This window comes from Struthio camelus, chromosome 2, assembly GCF_040807025.1.
Source record: "Struthio camelus isolate bStrCam1 chromosome 2, bStrCam1.hap1, whole genome shotgun sequence".
Lineage (NCBI taxonomy): Eukaryota > Metazoa > Chordata > Aves > Struthioniformes > Struthionidae > Struthio > Struthio camelus.
This window is the reverse complement of record NC_090943.1, coordinates 6,391,285-6,413,018: the sequence shown is the minus strand read 5'-3', so window position 1 is coordinate 6,413,018 and position 21,734 is coordinate 6,391,285. Positions and strand designations below refer to the sequence as shown.

Genomic DNA, 21,734 nt, shown 5'->3' with positions numbered 1-21,734 from the left:
AAGGAAAAATAGCACAAGAGCATCCTCAGCTTGTACTCAGTCTGCCAGCATGTTTGAGGACTTTATTAGGATGTTTAGGTCTGTACCCGGAAAATGCTGCGTTAGCATACTGCTCATTAAAAATGTGAGCACAAGCATAGAAACTAGTGCAACTGTTACACCTAACAAAGCCCATGAAGTTTTCGGTACCTTTTTGGATCTTTCAGTGATTGTTGGTGCTCTCTGCAACATCTTCTCTTGTAAAAATTCTTTATTCTACAAAAGAAAACACACCAAACATTTGCACTGATAAAAATGCCTTTTGGTTCCTTAAGTGTTTCTGATAACGAAAAATCGTTTCACAAACTTTTTCCAAAAGAAAGTGTTTTGCATGACCCTTTTATTTTTTTAAGCAAATAACTGAGCTGTAAAAGGAAATGCACTCCTTTCTTCCTTTGGATCACAATTTATGTTTCATCCTAAATACTTTTTAAGTTAGCAATAGCACTTTTCCTTAATGAAGCGATACGGAATCAACAAGAAGTTATTTAAAAGTGTATCTGATATACTGCAGAACGTTGCTGGACTTACTGTATCACAGTATCTGACAACCTGCTGAGACATTTGGCCTCCTCCCATTTGTGGCTACTACAACACCTGGATCTAGCCACTTTTTTTCTTCTTCTTTTGAGGGGGACGGGGGGGTAGGGGGGCAAGGGAATGCCCCTACATTTTTGCCTGTCCTACTGTCAAAGGGCAGTCTCAGATGTCACACAGGCCAGGATGCAGGAATGCCAACACACAGGAGTAAGGAGACCCAGGAACTGGGGCAACCAGAGTTACAGTGTGGCTCAAGAAACGTACGGTACATGTGATGTTTAGAGAGGAAGCGAATGTGGTGATCACAACAGATTAAGTCTTGTGATCCTGCTATGATGTTTTACTATACTAAATTTGCTCTTTAGCAAGCTGCTCCGGTTGACATACAACCTCCCGAGCATACCATTTTCAAACAGCTTGACTGCAGATTCAGACTGGGAGCTGCAGAGAAGCAGGACATTGCTGGCACCCTAGCGTTGGCACCAGGATCCAGCTGGATCGTCCACCCCACACCGGCGCGCCTGGAAAGCCCCGCTGCCAGGCCATCTCCTGCTCGTGAAGTGCTCCCACAACTCCCCCTTGATGGTTCCCTGCACATAGGGTGGAAAGCCTCAAGACACATGCTAGCATTCTGATATACAGCTTTCAGCACAGATTAAACATACTTTTATACAGTACACATTATATTTATAGGTAGCTCAATATAAACATATTAAAGTTGGACTCTCCTGTCTTCAATTTACAGCTGTCGGTCTGGCAGTGGCTGAAGCCTGAAAGTAATTTAACACTCAGTGTTCACTGGCATACAATGTTGCTTGGGGTGCTGGTTTAAGTATTGCCTCATTTACCATAATGTTAATTTTCTATCACCACATATGCTAATATGTTACTCTGCAGCAGTTTAACGAAAGCATGAAGGTTTTATCCACAATGAAGTGCAACAAGAACTGAAACCAGTATCAACCAAATGGAGAGAAAGGTCAGCAATACGTAAGCCATCTCCTTGTCCCTTTGAACACCACGCATGCATTCACCGTGCAGACGTGGACAGTTCAGTTGCCTAAAATCCCATTAAGGCCAAGGAAAACCTAGTTAATACTGTCAAGAGCCCAGACAGCAATTAAACTTGCCCTTAAGCAAACTCCTACACTTGGTAAACTGGATCGCATTCTGGACTTTCTTGGTTGCACTTATCAAATTCTGTCAACTTTAATAGGGTGCCCAGCTCCTATACAGATGCCTAAATATGGATACTTCCATTTAAGCATCTTAATCTCTGAGCTGAAAACTACTTTCATTAACCGGTAGTGCCATGGTGCTATCCGCAGTATCAGATAGCTTTTTGACGGTTTAACCTGTGCTCTGCCATAAAACCTATGTATTTTAAGATCACAAACATGCCACAGACGAAAAAATAAGCGACCAGGAAACACTTCCTCATTCCCATGCAAATATAAATTCTCCCCTTGGCTATTTCTGTTCATCTCCCCCCCACACCCCCCCAAAAAAAACCCTCACACATTAATCTCCAGGCAGTAAGTACATAAATGCTGTTTATCGCCACTCCACTGCAATCCACCTATCAAGGCTAGAAATAGGAGTTTCCCACTGTCTTGTACCATGGGATCTTCGCTTTCCATGAGGCAGTACAGGGTGAAACAGTGTTAAGGAAGCCACCACAGTGGGCCCTATTCATTGCTGTGCATACAGGCTGACTACAGAGGTTTCTAAAACGTAGGTTATATTTACTGCCAGCAGAGACCTTTAAGGTTGGACATGCAGCCAGAATGGCACCATTACAAGAGAAGATAAAACCCCTAAACCCACTGAAAGACATTTTAAATGCTCAAGAATTTCTATAGATAATTTCTTTTTCTCTTTAAATAATGCAGTATACACAAGGAGACGCAGGAGAGACGTCTCATTTTCTGCCCATTCACAATGACCCATTCAACGCATTCAGCTATGCTGGCCCTAAATGAAACAGCCATCCTACACTCATGCCAATAAAACTTTCACCGTACTTATCATACTTCAGACAAGTCCTCTCCACAGCCCCTGCACAGATCAATTTAGGAAGTGTTTTCTTACCTTTGCTTTCGTGAAAAATTTGTGTCTTAAGAGTTCTGCTGCTGTTGGTCTGTCAATAAGAACAGATGTAGAGAAAGCAGTTATAAATGCTGTCTTTCAAACGCAACAGTCTTCCAGATTGCTGCAGCTTGCAAATAACACGACCGATCTCATACGGGCACATCACCTCCTCCTGCACACTTCCCCTAAAACCAGCCAGTGTACTGCAAGTAATTTTATACTACCAGCCTTTTAAACGACAATGCAGTCCAATCAAAGCCTATTCTGTTAAAAAGCAGTGAATAATTCTCATTTCGATGTTGCGCTCTAATCTTGTACAGCCTGCGTGAGGATCACAGAAGCAATTTGTCAAGAACTGAAGTGAAGGATCATCAACTACAGTAGTAGTGCAGTACTAGCAGCGTGCAACTAAAAGCCATGTCAGAGGTACTTCATTATGTTTGTGTGATTTGCTCTACTAAATGTAAATGCAATGATCATCTCTGCTTGGTAGAAAAGGAATAAGTCTAAACTATTTTCCCTTTTAAGTTAGACTTATTAAATATCGAAAAGTAAAGACATCCCTTGGCCAGTTTAGTAGAGGCTTTCTAAAGTCTCAGGCCCATATGAAGAAGCACCAGCTCACAGCATTTCCCCAGCTGTACACCGGGCCTGAACAGTCACACAGTGTGACTAGCGACTTACAAAGGCTATTCGTCACAGGATTTATCTCACCTCAGACCATGCTATCAAAGTCATCCAACCTCTAGCAAGGGAGCCCTTGGACTGACGAAAAACGATTGCACTAACTTCTCATTCTCTTTGGCAATCCATACACCCGCACAGTATACCTCATTCGGCAAGTTGCTCTTTAGGGGCAGACCTCTTGCTCTCAGAGTCAGGATGATTACAGTAAACGTTACTGGTGCTTGAGAAGAGAGAAGGGGCATGCAGTGATTGAATATGTTACGTTTAATTCTCATCAGCACACACTCTAACCTGCAGGGATAGGATATGCTTTAAAAAATGACAGAGAAAGTATCAAGCTGGGAAAAGAAAAAAAAAAACTTGCTATCAGCATTTATCAAGCACTTAACTAGATTCATTAGTATTTCAGATGTAAAGCTTATTAGAAGAGACAGATCTCCTCTCACTGTGCGTGAGAAGCCTTTGTTCCAGGATATGTCACAAGAGGGAACTGAAAAACGTCTTCATTATTAGTATTTTATGCAGGGACTTTTCTCTTTCCAGAATTAGCTTGCTTAGCAAGGAAAAAAGAAAATTAAGATAAAACTGATTGGTAGAAACGCTCATTCCTTTAGCTTTGCATTTTAAGGAGCACTATTTTTGATGCAGGACGAACACTTCTCTCAAGCAGCTTTGCTGAAGACCGGCAAAAAAACGCAAAGCTTCTCCACTACAGAAGCGTGTCTGAGCTCCCCTACGGGACAGGCCGTGGTTTGAAACAGTGCCACAGACAGCTAGACCCTCATGCAGCTTTGAATGATACCATAACATAATGATACGGTGCTATACTGGGAACCGCAACATATGCGCCACCCCCTTAGTGATATTTCTAACAACACTGAGTAGTCAAGCTGGAAATTTCTAACAACACTGAGTAGTCAAGCAAGGAAAACTGAAGGCAGAATCAGGTCACTCAAGCAATTTGTGCTGATGAAAACACCTTGGGTAAAATTTGCCAGTGTTTTTCATAAATTTCTCCCCACAGCAGATATTATTAAGTCAAAAGTACACTGAAAGCCTTCTTTGCAGTGGCAAATTCGAAAACATTTGTTCAAGAATGTCCACAAGTAAATACATATTGCCCAACATGTGATTTCTGACTTACAAAGACAGAGCTGTTTTGACTAGAGAAAAAAAAAAAAAAACATGAACTGCAATCACCTGCCGGAGGCGGCAGGAGGGAGAATGGTACTACACAAGTAGCAGGCTGGGATGCGTTCTCATTAACCTGAAAGGAAGACGTGCGTCCCAGCCAGTCACAATGCCAGACATTTAACCTTAAAATAAGGACAGCCAAGAAACTTTGCTGCCGCACAGAATATGGTGAGTTGGGTTTTTTCCAAGTTTATTTTGATGTTGGCAGTTAAGCTCTTACCTTTTTTCAGGGTCTTTCTGCAGGCACGATGAAATCATCTTCCTAAATGATTTCCCATACTTCTTCAGCATCTCCTTATCTTGCACACCAGTTTCCAAAGACGGAGGATCATTTTGTAGTGTCAGCATTAAAACCTACAAGAATTGCATCTATTGGCAATGAGATTTTCTTGGCTTTCGCTAGAGGCAGATCTCAAGAATACAGTATTTTCAACAAGTGTTTTCACCAAGCAGGAGAATTAATAGGGACTGTTTCATTACAGCGGCTCTCCGAGGGTAGTATGAACACAGACTGAAGCTTTACTCACACTTCAGGCTGCCACCTCCCATTCAGAGAAAGCTCACCTCGTTACCTGTTCCTCAAGGCAATTACACGGTCTCTGCTACCCATGCTCGCTAAGCTTGTGCAAATAAATTATTTTCAAGAACTTTACTCCTCTGCGATCTCACTGTCAGCTGATAGGTTCAAGATTTGTACAACAGGACCCGGAGAGTCACCTCCTCCCTTCTCAGGGAGACAGGCTAACCTCTACCCGAAAGGCCGCGCTGCTGTCTATCACACCTCCCAGCACATCGCCTGCCACCGAACGCAAGGTCACGATGCGCTTTCAGGGCAGCTGGGAGTGATGAAAGGTGTAAACACAGCAGAACATAGAACTTCCTAGCTAGAAATTAAATTAGCCTAAAAGCAGAAGGGCTACTTAAAAAGATACAGGGATTCTCTTTCATGTAGCACTGCAACAGCAGGTGAAATCATTTCTAACACAAGCACCCATCAAGCCAAACTGATTATTTCCTTTGCATCACTCAGATATTTTGAAGGAAAGGAAGAAAATTACTCATTTCCATTTTCACTTGTCACCTACTTACAGATGAAAACCTATTTTTAGAAAAGGAAGCAGCACAGAGCACATTTAAATAGCTTCCAACAGCTAAATTGCTTAGGGCAGCAACAGTCCATCAATCTAGCTGAAATTAAGCAGTCTACCATAGAATTCCCTGCTTTTTTTCCTCTCCTTGGAGGGTCATTTAATGGATGGGACATTTTGCTGTCTAACAAAATTAATCTGCGGTGAAATATAATTACACTCAATAGATAAAAGGCAAAAGCCCTCTTGCATAGGTTGCAGTAGCGCAACCTATATCTAATACAAGTGGAGATTAATAATTCTCTCCACCACATGACAATACCAGACACTAAGTAGGTGATCTTTATATTCAAAGCTGCAACTCATGCATTCAGAATACAATAATCAAAAGTTACTGAAATACAATCCAGAAGCTACTGGAAAACATTACTAAGAATTAGAGCACAGAAGGAAGTACCAGTGAAAACAGTGACACCTAAATCAGCAAAGTATTTCCCTGAACTACTAACTGCTTTGCCACAGTCACTAATACGGTACTCTCTTTGATTGCATTTCTAAACTACTTAGCCGTTCCAAAATTTCCGCACAGAGCTGATGCAAGTCTTAAAACGAATACCATCCCAACAAGAGTTAAACTAGTGCAAAGTCTTGGCATTTAAAGCCATACATAGAAGGCCCTGTTCTCATCACTTCGGAGCTACTGAACTCCCCAATGCCACTGTAAATTGAGACGGACAGGGATGTGCTCAGGTCCTAGAGAGGTGATGCTCACCTTGCGTAGCACTTTAGCAGTTAAGCGCTCTAGAAAAGGAAAGCTTGCTCCAGGGAAGCCTAAAATTGAGAGACTTAGCACCCATAAACCTCATATCCCAGGTAAGCAGTCTAACCATAAGGCTAAGGGGTTTCTGAAAGAGCCTTCCACTCCCTCCTGTTCAATCTGACAGAGTATGCATCCAGGAGTAGAAGCAAAGGGGCCTTCAAGAGGGCCACAGAAAGGGCTCAACATTTTTATGAGCAAGTCAAAAATCACAGAATGGTTGAGGTCGGAAGGGACCTCTAGGTCATCAGATCAGGGCCCCATCAGATCTCACAAGGAGTAAGAAAGATCTCAAAGCTCACTCAAAGGTAGGATGCTCCAGATCTCAACTGATGAGATGGACTCTTAACTAAGACACAGACTGCCTGAAAGAAGAATATATGTTGGAAGAGGCTCCTGGTTCAAGAATCAGAAAATTGGGAAAATTAGCTACACCACCAGGAGGAAATCCATATTTTAAGATACTTTAAAAGGTTTTTGAAATGTCAGTGTTTAAATAAAAGTTTCCTCCACCTCAACAAAATATTAACATTGCTGGTCCCGAGGCAATTCATACTGATGTGGCATTTCCCAGAAAACCTCCACCTAGGTTCAGTGATTAACAGTACTATATTAGTGTTAAAGTAAGAAAATCTTTTGGGAAAACTTGTAACAGGATTTTTGAGGATTATCATCATGCAGGAGAAGAAACGGCTCCCTCTCCTAGTATCACGAGATGCCAGATAGGACGTTCTGAATCAGTAGCTGTAGCCCTAGAAAGATCTGCTGCCTTCAGAGGCTTCAGAACTGAAGCATGCAGCGCCATCCTCGTGAATGGTGACCCAGGCAAGTCTCAGGATCTAAATAAGAACTATGCACTGTTGCTTCAGGAAATGCTGATCAAGTGGTGGGTTTTTTTTTTTTTTTCCTTTTTTAAGGTGACTTCACACAAATTTAAGATCCACAAGTGCAAGTCAAGAAGGACTTGTACTGTTCAACAAAGGAGAACAGCCAAATTCTCTGAAACGCCCACAGAATACACTGATAATTTCTTAAACGCAAGTATCTGAAGACCGCTCACCTTCATTGGTGGGTATTTATGGTAAGGAGCTGCCCCCGTAGCCAGTTCGATAGCGGTGATTCCAAAGCTCCAGATGTCGGCCTTGAAATCATATCCTCTGACCTGAAAAACAGTAGAGGGTGTTAGCATGTGCCTCTTTTGCTATCCTGCACTACAATCCCTTTCTTCAGCCTTTGCTTATTACACATCCCTTCCCCTCATTTCTCACGAGGGATTTGAAAAGACCAGCACCCTAATGTTGAGTGCAGATGCAAAGAACACCTGGCCCCCCTCTCCCCTCAGTTCCTTCTACCTTCAGGCAGAAAGCGTATTAGTAGTCATAGTCTGATTAAAACCATGGTTTTGGACTGCATGGCTGGGATTGCCAGATCATAAGCCTCTCAAAGCACAGAACGTAAAAGGGCATTGGGTTCAACCAGGCTTCAACCTCTACACCAACACAGAGAGTCATTACACAGCATACTGTAACTCTCACAGTTAATAGAGGGACTGTTATCCCCTTGGGACATTTGCCTCACTGCACTTAGTCAACCACTTAACGGATCCGACTCCAAACATGCTCAATCCTGAATCGTCAGGACTGGGAAGCACACGCCAGCTCAGTAAAAAGCCCCTCATTCCAGGCTGCAGAGTAACATCTCCCTCCACCGTATTTTTGCACCAATTAATAGTAGTTTCTCCAGCTGACATTAAACACAGACTTGTTCAGGGAAATTTATAGTATTTACTTCCCCTCACGCACAGGAAAAAATATTTCACATGCCGAGGCAGTTACTTCCTCGTTATCATTAGGTAATATTTTGGCATCGCCTTCTCGACTGCAGGGGAGAGACACTATGTACTAACTTCAACAAGAGTTACAGAAATCAAAGTGCTTTGGCTGCACAGAATTGTTTGTATCGCTTCTCACTAGACTACGGGAAAAATTAATACTGAATCAGACCAGAGCTAGTAGGGTTCTTGTGTTCGGCTAAATTAACAAGCTTTAAACAGATGCCCACACTGTCGTGAAGCCAAAAGCGTTGCCCAAACTGCCTTTAAAACGGCCTTGAATTTTGAGAAGCAAAAACAACCTCCTCCTTCCACACCTTTCCATACGATTGCATATAATGATTTTACAACTGAATTAAAAGTTACTATAGTAAGAGTCCTGCATCTTCCACCAATTTCCCAAATTTTGTAGGCATCATTTTTACAGGCCTGAAACATCTGGAAGGGTTCCTCAAGGGCTGCAGTTTATAGACGCCTTAACTACGAATGGATTTCAAATAATTTAACTAACCAAGCACTGACATCTCACAACATTTATAAAAACACAGTACAGGAGGAAACATGCTATAGTTTTTATAAATTCAAGTTTCCTTGCACTATATTTTTAGTTTTTGAGAATAACTTTGGCACTGTTCTTAGCTTTATCTTTCAGATAATCTGGCAGTAGATTTATACGCTGGGTAATTCCCCATTCCCCAGAGTTTTAACTGTTTAGTATTTGTGAAACCATATAATCCAGCCTGCGAATGAGAATTTGGAAGTTCAAAAGTTTCTGTAGCAGTTCTTTTTGACTTTTATCCAGGACATATTAGTCACTAATCCACACTTAAATTATAACAACGCCATTTATTTTCCTCCTCAACTATTTTTCCCATAAATCAGTCAAAGCAAGTACATTTTTCAAAACCAGAATAGCAGGATAACAGGTATTTGCAGGCCAAAGGAACTTCACTATGCTGAAGTAAAACAGATGAAATGGAGACGGTACCATCCACATAAAGGTGGCTAACCTAGAGCAACCCCCTTTTTTCCCCCCTGCACTAGATAAAACAGCTCAGAGTGACACCTGCTGGAAGACAGCAAGATGATATAAAGAGACACTGAAAGACTTCTTTAGGAGCATCCAAAATATCTACTTACCATCTAATACTTGCATTGCTTAGATTGTATAGCTTAGATGTTCACAGCCTTCACAAAACTGATTTCCCTAGAAAAACTGTCTCCCTTAGGAAACTCTGAAAATGTTTCCTATCAGGAATTCCCCTTCCTTGCTAAGGGGGAAGGACCTTATTCAAATTTCTCCCAAACTTCAAAATATTTTGTTGTGAACAGTCAGCAAACAGTAAACCTGGCTTGTTATTGTAATAAAACAATGCTGTTCCAAACTATTTTTGTTTCAAACATTTTGGGAAGAAAAAATGAAGGACATTTACAGTTAGCAGTATTTCTGCTTGATGCATATGCCAAAAAGCAAACCCTGAGTCCAGCTTGCTCTTAAACTGTTTTTAAGGCCATTAGGGATAATTTTGAGAAAGCTTGTGGCACTCAACGTCAGGGCAATGGTAGTTAGCTGTAAAACACCTTGCTGGGACTGTAACACAATTTTGTGGGTGGATCTTGCTCAGAAACAGGCAACAGCATTTTACGTTAAACAAAGTTTGCAGGTGGCCTTCATCAGTAGTCACAGAGACAAAGCTTACCGCTATAGTTTAGTCTAGAAGTAGCGGAGGACAAAAAACGACAGACCTCCACTCAACAGGAAGTAGCATGACATCTTTTAGCAAGCCAAGAGAGCAGAGGAGGAAGAGCAGGGGGAGACAAGCATTCCTGAATATATACAGTCTGGATATTCACAAATCAAGAGAAACTAAAAAGCTGAATAAACGCAACTGCACACCATTTTACTGCAGTAACTCCCCACTCGGACATGCGGCAATTAACTACCTTGAATTCCCATATTTGCAAATGCTGATGAGTGCGTTACTTTGCTGTGCATGTGCAAATGTATCATGTGCGTACAACTACTTATATCCCACCTGACATTTAGGCATGAGGGAAGGGGCAGGTTATTCTTTATACCAGGGCTGAGCTGTCTCATACTCACCCGAGGCAGGAAGAAGGTGTAGGGTAAGAAGGTACCAAACACTGAATACACCAGTGAATACCCCAACCCTGGCTGTAAAAAGTAAACCTAAGACAATCCTGTGGTTTTCAAGTCTTACAAGATGCAAAGTAGTCATATTCAGGTCAAGAAAATACGCTCACGGCTGACAAGAGGAAAGCCCGCCTGCAGATCAGCCAAGAGGACGCTAGGAAAGAGACGGTTCACCTGCTCCATAACTTCTGGTGCCATCCAGCAAGGCGTGCCCACAAAAGTTTTTCTGACTTTATTTCTCGTAATATCACCGCCGGTGGCCAAAAACGCGCTAACACCAAAGTCTGCAAACAGAACAAAACAGATTTTAGTGAGAACACATCCCGAGCAACTTGAAGGGCTGTTCCCCGCTCCCCCCCACCAACACGCACCAAATATTCCCAGCCATCTAATAGAGTACTAAACCATAACGTTACGCACGAGGAGTTTTCTACCGAACTAAGAACGATCAACAGTTAGCTAAGAACGCTGTTAAATGAATACGCTGCGGTCCACCGTTCAATTACTGCAGAGAGCAAAGCTTTCCGCCCCGGCCTGCAGAGAGGAAAATTCCACTTTCCAACACGGCTCGCTGCTCACATGGGAGTACATCCTCACGCTCCAGCAGATCTGCTACCGTGCAAACCTGCCTTTAACAGCTATTTATTTTTATAGAAACATACATATATAGAGATACACATGCACACACACATGCATTTTTTTTAATATATGTATTTATATATTTTATTTATGTATATATAAATAAAATGACTGAACTTCAACTAGTACCTTGCCTCTTGTGCCTTGCAACAGCCATGATTAATATTTACAGCAATGGAAAGTTTTCTGAACAAAGTAGTCACGCACGTAAAAAGCTATCAGGGCGCCTCACGTTTAACTGACATAACTGCATCCTGACGACAGGAGGTATCGGACCATTACCGCAGATGTTGTACTACCAGAACATGCTTTGCTTGGTAGTCTTCCGCTCCTGAGAAGCTCAACGCTTTAACTGCGCGCTTGGACACCAGAAGCTGTTCCCAATAACGCAGCAGCAAGGTGACCGAATCAAGCAGCACGTCCCGATAACCGGCCCTGCCGACGGCTATCCACACGGCAGAGCGCTCCTTCCCGCTTCAAACATCTTTCACACGCTGAAGGACGCTCGAGGCCGCACCACGCACGCGCTGCTGGTGCTATCAGAGTAAGCCAGTCTTTTAAACGAGGACTATGCTTTCAAGGATGAGGCAGACGTTTTTGGCAATTAAGGATGACACGGAAAAGGGGATCTGTAAACAGCAGCAGTACTGTGCTGGGAAGGCAGCAGGACACAATATGTTTGTTTGGAGAAGAGCATTACAAAAGAAGATTTGGCAACTGAGCCATTATGATTCGAGAGGGGATGACAGAGACTTTCCTTGGGTTGGGGGGAAATCAGGTGACAGGGAAACTGTAAAGACAAACCGCGAAAGTATTTCCACCCAGCTTGCTCTGCAGTACATCCCTTTTGCATTGTGAAATAACAGATCTGTAACCAGTCCTTCTCAATATTATATAACTCAATATAATTCATATTCTCAATATAACTCTATATTATTCTTTTTTTTTTTAAACTCTGTTCAAACAATAGGTCTAAATCTACCCAATGTTTAATGCGTTTTTTGAGATTGAGAACAGGCTTGGAGGATAAGTCCCTTCAATTCAGGGGTTATTTTGCACAAAGCATTAGTCATCACACCTGGCTGGAAAACTGTTAAAACACAGCTGCCTAACACAGTAGTTAACTGCAGAAGACTTGCTCAGAAGAGCAAGGAAGTTACTGGATGGCTGAAGGACGTTATCCTCACCGAGGAGTTAATTGCTAGGGAAGGATGCTTTTTTCAAAGTCGCAAGCAACAGCATCCACTCGAGAACAGCCGCAAGCTTCCCCTGCATCCCAGCAGCAGCAGGAGGGGTCCGTTCCCACCAGGCTCTCAATATTGGAAACACACCAGTGAAATTATCACTCAGAAGAATAACACGCTACCGTTTCCAGCTTACTCTGGTTAGACACGTCCCAGGACAGTAACTTAGTACTCACCAAAATCCTAGACATTTATAACTGTAAATTCACAGAAAAGGAAAGAAGGTTTCATGGAAGTCGCAAGGCTAAAACAAGCACCGATAAATGCCTCTTGTTATGATTCGGCTTCTTCCAGACGTGTTAGGCTGGCCTCTTCCTTGGAGGCATCTCATACTGCTGCTGACCTTGCAATTTTAATATTGTCTAGATGGAGCACGATATTCCTGTCGGCACTGCAATCTCTGTCTTCCTGAAAACTCACTAGATCCGCTTTCCGCAACAACAGTTTTCCGTCGTGATCTTCCAGGTACGTACCCATCCTCCCTGCTTCTCTCACAAAACCGAATGAGAGAGTCCAAAAAAAAAAAAAAAAGTTCAGAGTAAAGTTATTTGCACTTTACTGCTCATCGTGGCTAGTCTTGCAAGTTCTAGTCTTCTAAACAAGAGCAACCAAAAAGCTTTATCAGTATGACCTTTACTTAAGACAAACTTTTCCAAGTGCCATCAGCGTACTGTCGTGATGTGCTGTATTTAAAACTGCGTACGGTAGCTTACCTCCAGTTTCCATGCAGTCAGTCTGAGGGCAAAGGAAACACCATTCAAAGCAAGAGCATCCCAGCAATAAAAACCCAAACCCTTCACGCAGCGCGCACGGCGTTCGCCACAGCTCACATCCAACACGAGGCGACTTTATAAAGTCCAGCTTGGAATTGTGCCCCTACATCTGTCATTTGAGGTCAGCAGAAAGCCTAAACGGAATTAAGTTGCGTGCCATTACACGGTTGATTTATTTACATGTTTTCCCAATCAATTGCACTCACTTCCAACAGGCCGGCACATCCAGCCTGCGCTATTCTGCTCTCAGGCATGACTTTGAAATGGTTTTCTCAAATGTCATCCTACTAATTTTATCCAAGTCCCAAGCATCAAGATAAGAACGTGCTTGTTCTCAGGAAACACCTGTAAAGCCATAAATCCAAATCCTAACCACGAGCGAGGGCGCAGACGGGACCTGTGGCTCGTTCCGTCTGCCCAAGCCCCCAGACACCAATTTCTGACGGGATTGCTGTGACTGCCCCTGTCAAATTGTACTCAGACAGGCTAAAACAGAACTTGACTGTCGCGTATGGATTTAACTCTTGGGAATGACAGGGACAAGGAACGAGGTTTACAATTCTGTAGTTTTTTCCTCCTATTTTAAGAGGGCAACTCCAAGCAATCTACTTGGATTTTAACCTCTGTTGCACTTGAACTGAATCAGAGGTGCAAAAGCTTAAAGGTATTTATACTCTTCCTCTTATTTGACAGCTTGTTATTTTATACCGGCTCACTACAGCGAGAACTGGAAAGCTGACCGGCAGTGATAACTCTCCATCACCAGAGACTGGGAAGAATCCAAAAAATTGGGATCTAGTGTGCAATAGACGACCACCGCTGTTGGGAATCCAGCTGCTGTCAGATATTCAAAAGGAGCCCAAAGGTTCCAGACTTCTGGCACAGTCTGCCAGCAAATAAGTTTCTGTCTCCAGGGTCCTCTGTGGGCAAGCAGAAGGAATTTTTTTTTCCACCCCCCTCCAAGCTGTCTTTGGTTCATATCACTGAAATTGCTCCAGCAGATGAACCTTTCCTGTATTGCTTCATACAAATGATAAAGACGGACTTATACTACAGCAAAAATCAATCCAGAGTGGGGAGTAAGTGACCATTGGGCTGATATAGGCTTTGCAAAACATATGGCAGACTTCACCTATTTCAGCAGAAACGTCATGTGTTGCAAACCATAGACCCTGCAAAACTTTCTAAAGCGGTAACGAAGTTGCAGGCTAACGTTTGAAAAGACATGCTCTTAGACCACAGCTCCCACGAGTAAGGTGTCTAAGTTGTCACGCATCAACTCTGGCCACTCAAACAAAAGCTAAAAGGAATATCTCCTCTTACTATCTTACTATTCGGTGTGGCAGAAACACAGACTTGGTTTAAACAGCTCATCGGCTCAAAAACACTGTGGCAGGACTGAATCACCGACGGGCATCATTGCTGCCATATAAGTGAGTCAAAGAACACCACTCAAACTCACAAATCAGTTTTCCTCAAATCTACAAATCAGCTGTTCAAAAAAAAAAAAAAAATCACATCTCTTTGGCCAATATCAAATTGTAACGCTACCTTAATTGCGAGGAGCCTAAGTACCTGCTCCTGTAGGTAGCTACCCCAGGTTAAAGAGACGCTGCGCGAAACGGGAGCCAGGACCAAAGTGTGCTAACGTAAGAAAGCCTCCTAGGGAGTTTGGTGCACTTTGGGTGAGACCCTAAACAGCAAATCTGTGGGGGCAGAACAACAGAATAAACCCATTTTGACTGCAAATAACCCAAGAGCTGTTTTCAGCTGGGGCAGTCAAGACAGTACCCCTCCTCAAGCCCCTTGCCAAAAAAAAAAGAATGAAAAGGAGGAAAAAAAAGAACGAACCAGAAAATATTTCAGAAGAAAACTCTTAAGTGTTTCTTTCACTGGTCACCTTGCTTTTTGGCCAGCTGTTCACCAACACAAATAGCTGCAGCTCTACTGGTTTTTCTGCAAACCTTATGGCTTTTAGAGCACTGAGGATTAACAAAGCCTGACAAGAAGAGACAGGCGGTGGTAAGATAGCAATTTTCTGTGGATAACACAGCAGGGTGCTAAAGCACCAGAGAAAAGGAAGATTAGTGAAGAATAAGAATTAAAAACTTCTTTCCCTTTAAAGACTCTATGGTTATAGTGCAGTATTTGATCTATAAATACACATTTGTTCTCCCCAGACTCTTATTTGGTAAGGTAGGTATCTACAGTCACATATGTTTAGAACTATATAGCACGTAAAAAGTGACTGATGGTTTTATTTTTGTACGTATCAGCAAAACTTTAGCCCTTCTGCAGTGCTGTCAAGGCACATAAAAGATTAATGCTAAGGAAGAGATTTCATGCTACGGAAATCCTAAAGCCTGCTTTCGAAACTTGGCCTCAACAGCATCTTAATAAAAATATCTTAATACTACCCAAAGCAATTTAAGTACGACAAGCCAGCCCAGTGCAAACACTGCTCTCGGAGAAGTTTGCAAGTCGTTGCTATATCCAAACATCTCTTCGGGGAGCGCGGAGGTCAGCAGCGGCACAAGAACAGCTATTTCACACCGTGCTATTTCAGGGGCTCACAACTGCTGCTGCAAAAGATGCACCAAAACCCTAGCAGGAAAAAACAAACAAAAACGAAATTTAAAAAAAAAAAACCCTTTGTGCTGCGTTTCAAAAGGGAAGAGAGGCTGAGAGGAGTCGGGTGATACGGCGCACTGACCGCCGCTCGCGTCAGCCCCGCGTCCAAGCGATTTAACCTCCCCGAGTCGCCGCTTGCCCAACGCACAGTGGGGGAACGACGCTGGCTGCATCATAGCTAGGTGCTGAGGCAGGGCGCTATTTTAGGGCGGTGAATTAAGAGCAGCCAGGAACACGGCGAACCGGTGACAAGTTGGCATGGATTTGCGGAAAGTTACACAAATTCAGTTACACAAGGGTGGTTTTTTTTTTTTTTTTGGCCTGGCCTTAACCATCCCCATTTTATAAACAGATAAAGCGAGAGGGGTTAGGCAATTTGCCCAGTATCAACGAGCGAGCCCTGAACCACTTTTCAAAGCCTCAACGTACTTTACCCATGAATGCCAAACTCCACAGAAAAGCAGCCTCTCCGAGCAGGTGTTAAACACATCGTGTCTGAAAACCCGTAGGGACAATAACCCAAAACCTTACACAGAAAAATCCCACCTACTTGAGGGATGTGTGCCTTCTCCCTGGGAGCACATCAGCCTTCAGGAGACCCTTGTTTCCTTCCGTGCAATCCTGAAGGACTGTGCGGAAGTAGTATTTAATGTCCAGTGATTAAAATTGATTTTAAAAAAGAGAAAAAAAAAAAAAAAAAAAAAAAGGACCTGCTTGGCACCCAGAGCCTCAGCAGGATGCTAATATCATGCCTTGGATGGAGCAGGGCTCGTACTGGGTGGGTTTCTCACGCCCTCAGCAGCCCCTGTTAATAAACTAAATATCGAGCCTAGATTACTCCAAGAGGAAACCTCCTCCTTTTTACAGCTCTACCAGTGCCGACGCAGTTTATGTTGACAAAAGAGCGTTTACCAGAGCGGCTTTTAGACTCCAGGGAGCCAGCAAAGGCCAATGCACAGAGGTTTTATGTTCTGATTAAAAATAAATAAATAAATTATTACAATAATTGTCATGGAGAGGTTGGAACAAAAGAACCCAGCTATCTCGATTTACATTGTAACCACCGCCATCACGGCGCAGAACAATGGTATCTAGGAAAGAAAGTCTCGCGCCCTTCGGAAGATAGATTAATTTAGCGCCCAGGGAAACACTCAAGCCAGTGCCCTTTTTTTTTTTTTTTTTTAAAAAAAAAAAAAAGGAAAACTGATTTTAAACATACAAAACCAGCTTCAGTTGAGATCTCACTGGTCAGCTGTATCCGTTAAAGGCAATTTTATGCCTTGGTTCAGTGGATACGCATTTTGAAAGCCAAAGAAGCCACGCAGTTAAAAATAGACACAGCCAAGAGTAAAAATACCAAGTTCTAGGACTTGGGGAGGAGTTTCAAGTTCCACATTTGTGGAGGCCGCTACAGGAATTTTTCGAATTCCTGCTTCCAGCAAAGGCCTCCTTCGCTCCACAGATGCCTCCTCCGCCGCTTCATCTGCTGCTAGCCTTAACCGGTCGTGCTCTTAAAGCACATCCAAAGCACGCCTCCCCCTTTAGCATCGCCAACAGCCTCGGAGAAGCCGGACGCACCTTCAAGTTACATCTGCGCCTGCTTTTAACAGGACTGAGCAGTCCATGTTAACTACCGAGGCTTTTACTTTTAAGCGAGTACGAGCGGTTAGGATGATATAACCCTATGGCAAAATTGCTGCCATGAATTACATAAAGCGAAAGCTCAGTGTGGACTGCGAAAGAGGTGACTTAAACTCACTGGCGCAGCGTGGAGGTAGAGTCCAGCCGTGGGGTTTCCTCCGCCACGGGGCCAAGCGTTTTTATAAAAAGGCTCACAGCAGCGTTGCTCTTGCAAAGGACCCGCGGTTCGAACGGGCGCGCGAAACGCCGACGGGCTCAGGCAGCAGGCGCCGCAGAAGAACCTGAGGTCGCAAAGGCCACAACCTGGGTAAGACCTGCTGAACAACCGCTCACGAGCGGTTCTGATACAAGGAAGACAAAAGGGAAGGGATTAATTTCCAAAGAACTGAAGTCATGCTTTCCTGGTTAACCGTGTGCACACTTTACGCACGCCAAGCCAGCTCCTTCAAGGGAGGTGCCCGACTCAGCCTAGCCCTCAGGCTTCACTCCACCGCGGACTCTTCCCCGTGGTGCATCTAAGCTGCACTGGAAAGTTACAACCGCGCCGCCGCGAGAAGGCAGGGACGTCGTCAAGCCGATAACCGAAGCGCTCAGCTAGAAACCGCGGCATTCGTAATCCACATTATTGTCACAGGCAAGCGTTGTGACCTTGCCAAAACGCCAATCTCACTTTCTGAGGATTGTTTCGCTATTTCCATCCGTCCCCCCCCAAAACAAAATTGTAAGAAATTTTGCTATTTCATCATGGGTCAGACAGAAAGGAAGGTGAAGCGTCAGCAATTCCCACAGAAACCAGACTCCATGTTTTGACCAGGTCAGGCTCTTCTCTAGTAGTCAGTCAGTCATTTATTTTTGTTTCTTTCAAGTCATCGGCTGCCTTCCCAAAAGCGAAAGGACTTCCTGCCGCCGTTGTGAACCTTGCGACCGTGGCCTGAGCTCAGTTGCTTCACTTCGTCTCGTGGAAAGGTTACAAAATTAGTCCTTGCTCCTCGTTCAGAGCAACAGCGCGTAAAGGGGAACTTTGCACATCTTGCAGCTAACAGAGAGCTTCCAGCCTTTAAACGTCGCAGCTCTGCGCCGCGGATCAGTCCTGGGGAAACTCTGCTAATCAGAGACAAAATAAACCTTGCAATACTAGTACAAGCTAAACAAGTTTATGAGACTATTTAGTCAACCTCAAAACTACCCTATCATCCGAAAATCATCCAGCAGACATAACAGATATGTAAGCAAGCACCTATCACCAGCGAGCATTAAAAAATAATAATAATAATAATAATAATAATAGTAGTTAAACCCTGGCACCCTTGTGGAAAAGGAACACAAGCAGCTTTCTGCTCGGCTGGCAGAAAGGCTGGAATAGCAGTGCACTGTGCTAACGCAACGGCTATTTGCAGCCTCTCCCGGGATATAATCTACCGCTCCGCACAATTACGGATCCGAAGTGTTACATCTTGGCCCCACGATGGAAGAAGCCCGCAGGATTTTATTAATATACAGCTCGCTCCTTGGAGTATTTTGGAAGCCCCCCCCACACACACCCTACCTAACATCAGTTGCCAAACGGGATGAATTATTTGCACTTCATTAGAAACGTAACAGCAAGTACATTAAGAGCACTAGGAGTCTTAAAAGGGAAAACACAGCAATTCTGGGTTTTAGACAGAAGTCTAGTATTTTGTTAGGTCTTTCCACACCAAGGCTTGTTGTCTTCTGCAGAGGGAGAAGAGCTACCTGTAAAGGCTTTGCATTGCGTTACATTATGCTTCCTGGGAGGAAATCGATACCCTTCGTACAAACAGGCAAATCCAGGCACAGGTTTACCAAGGAGAGGTTCTCACCTCTGAGCCACGCGGCAGTCAGCACGGCACAACACAACACTTCTGCCTCACGTGACGGTCATCACCTCGTGGCTGCAAAAGCCCTCTCCCTTAACCCTCAGCAGACGAGGTTCGACCCACTGCTGGACTTCATCAGCAGGATGGGGCACTAAAGACAGACCTTAACACAAACAGATAATGCCTTTTCCAACTAAAAAGGGATCGGAAAAGTTAAATACGTAAAAGAACGTTTTTGATGAGACAGCAGGACCAACTGCCAGCTCTGCCCTCTGGCTAGGAGCGGCACGAGGGCTGGAAAGGCAGGACAAGATTCATCGGAACAGCACACTCCTGTGGACCAAGACGCTCAAGGGAGGAACCTGCACATAGATGAAAGCATCTTCGGCGCTCCAGGTAGGAAAATAACACATTAGAGAGAAGAGGAAAGACAAGTCTTACAGGTTCTAAGCACATACGCCAGAAATCTTGTTTTATTTAATACTCTCCAACAGTAATTCCTGATTTCTGCAAAAAAAGAGCTCCTACAGACTTTGCATGTATGACTTGAAAGGTGAGAAAGGTCCCGTCGGCAAAAAAAACTCCTCCTTCCACAGAAGACGCATGATCCACCTACACTAAGGACCGTTTCCAACATACCTGTGTTGATGCAGCTTACACAGTGATGCAGCAGCAAGTACAACAGCAGATACCAGCTCGCCCAGGCGCATCTGTGCTAGCTGAAGCAACTGTCTTAACAGTCCTCCCCACCATGTCCCTTGATACTCCAGCTCAGCTGCTTGCATGATTCCTTCCAAGACTTCCAGTTTGCCCAGATTTGGCCCGGGTTAGTTCATTCAGTTAAACAAGCGCTCCGCTGCTTGGCTCACCGCCAGTGGACTAGCGAGGATCCACCTGAGCAGTCTGACCAGCAGATCTTTGACTATAGTAAAGCTGCAACTGATTTTTACATTCAGAGACATCAGTTTCCTTCTGATGGATCCACTGACCATTTACTGCCGTCCTTTTGACCACCATCTTACAGGTACGTGATAAATCAGTAACATCTGTGCAGTGCACTGTATTTCAATCCTGTGAAGTCGCTGTTCTGAAAATCTGACTAGCTTATGCCTACAATTCTAACGCGTTCATTCTAAGGACTTCACAGGCAAAGGTTTTATTCTCATTGACAGTCATTATTTCAAAGAACACTGTCTCAAGATAGCAAGGTTCCTTGAAACTAACATTCTTATATAGGTGCTTTCTTGGCCATTAAACCATCTGCCCAGACGCAGTTACGCCTAAGGTTTACTCAAAGCTACGGGGGAAGTTACCTGCAATTTGCACTGAGCCATCTTCTCCAAGAAGAATATTTCCTGCTTTCACATCCCTGCAGAAAAATAAAGCAACAGTAAGTGGAACTCAGTAAAACTTCTTCCTTTCAAACAACAACAAAATACGTTAAAAGTTTCTTATCTCTTATACTCTATATTTTGTTGTGTTATGTCCTCTTGCTTTCAATCAAATAGAAGCAGTAGGGACTTAACACTAATCATAACTTCAGGAGGCAGAAATTAAGTGGTATTTGTATGAATTATAGCTAGAAGCGTTTTAAGTACTATACACAGAGAAACAGCTTTGGAAAACTTATTAGAAAGTATCCCCAGAAATACAAGAGGAGCGGTTGGTCCCAGGCTCTAAAGTTTGCTAAAAAATTGAAAGCAGAACCTAACGCTAGCCTGCTGCTCGTGTATCTTTCTGAAAGGAGAGTCAAGAGACTATGAGTTAAGCTAACATGCCCCGGTTCCTCAGGAAGCCAGTTCAGCTCAGTCCGCTGATACAAACCCAGACAAAAAAGTTGCTCGCTGGCGACTTACTGAACCGAACCAGTTTACCAAGGTGTCAGGTGAGCAGAGCTGGTACAACAGAAAGGGTGGAAGCGGGAAAGTGGGACTGCACAGCTGTCCTGTGAAATCTCTAATTTATTGAGGTCTTCCCCAATTTTCTTGTATGCAAGAAAGTCAGAACCCACAAGAACATACAGCATGTACTATAAAAGTTACTTCCTTCCCCCCTTGCCCCAAAAGCTACGTTGTTAACAGTAGCACTCCTAGAAGGCTACTTTCACTCCAAACGTACTTGCAAGTTTTATAGCTTTTTTTCCACAGGCTGCTCCCCATGTAAAGCCAACTGAAGCATCTCTGTATGTGACATCTCCATTCATCATCTACCAGAGCTCCTACTCTCTAGAAACCCACCCAGAGTGCACACAAGCGCTCTCTTCTTGCAAAAGCTGCAAGCAAAGCAACCGCCGGGGAGATAGGTGCCAAAGAAGAGAGAGCATTTCACTACGCACCCCGCACTAATGGCGACCATCTGCCCAAAAGAGAAAAAAAACCAGATATCCCCTCCGTGCACACACATGCTTCTGCAAATATTCCAAGTCTTCTCACAAAAAAGTCAAACTCTCTCCCCCCTTACACATCATGATAACAGAGCTGGCACGACAGCCGGGCCGAAGAATCCTGGTCAGGCCCTGAAAATCTT

General features: G+C 43.7%; 1 protein-coding gene and 1 long non-coding RNA gene across 3 annotated transcripts in view; both read right to left on the bottom strand.

Moving 5' to 3' along the window:
- The window catches only part of OXSR1 (oxidative stress responsive kinase 1), a 92,066-nt gene that overhangs the window by 14,051 nt on the left and 56,281 nt on the right, over positions 1–21,734 (bottom strand). For both annotated transcript variants that reach the window (XM_068934163.1, XM_068934164.1), the window contains exons 5-10: positions 20,522–20,577; positions 10,617–10,726; positions 7,517–7,618; positions 4,772–4,905; positions 2,671–2,719; positions 190–255 (exon numbers count right to left, since the gene is read on the bottom strand). In XM_068934163.1, the coding sequence (XP_068790264.1) occupies positions 190–255; positions 2,671–2,719; positions 4,772–4,905; positions 7,517–7,618; positions 10,617–10,726; positions 20,522–20,577 (517 nt within the window). The remainder of the gene's footprint in view (positions 1–189; positions 256–2,670; positions 2,720–4,771; positions 4,906–7,516; positions 7,619–10,616; positions 10,727–20,521; positions 20,578–21,734) is intronic.
- On the bottom strand, positions 15,666–17,572 carry LOC138066262 (uncharacterized). Its single transcript, XR_011139504.1, has 3 exons — positions 17,489–17,572; positions 16,280–16,358; positions 15,666–15,702 (listed from the first exon to the last, which is right to left on the bottom strand). It is a non-coding gene; the product is annotated as an uncharacterized lncRNA (long non-coding RNA).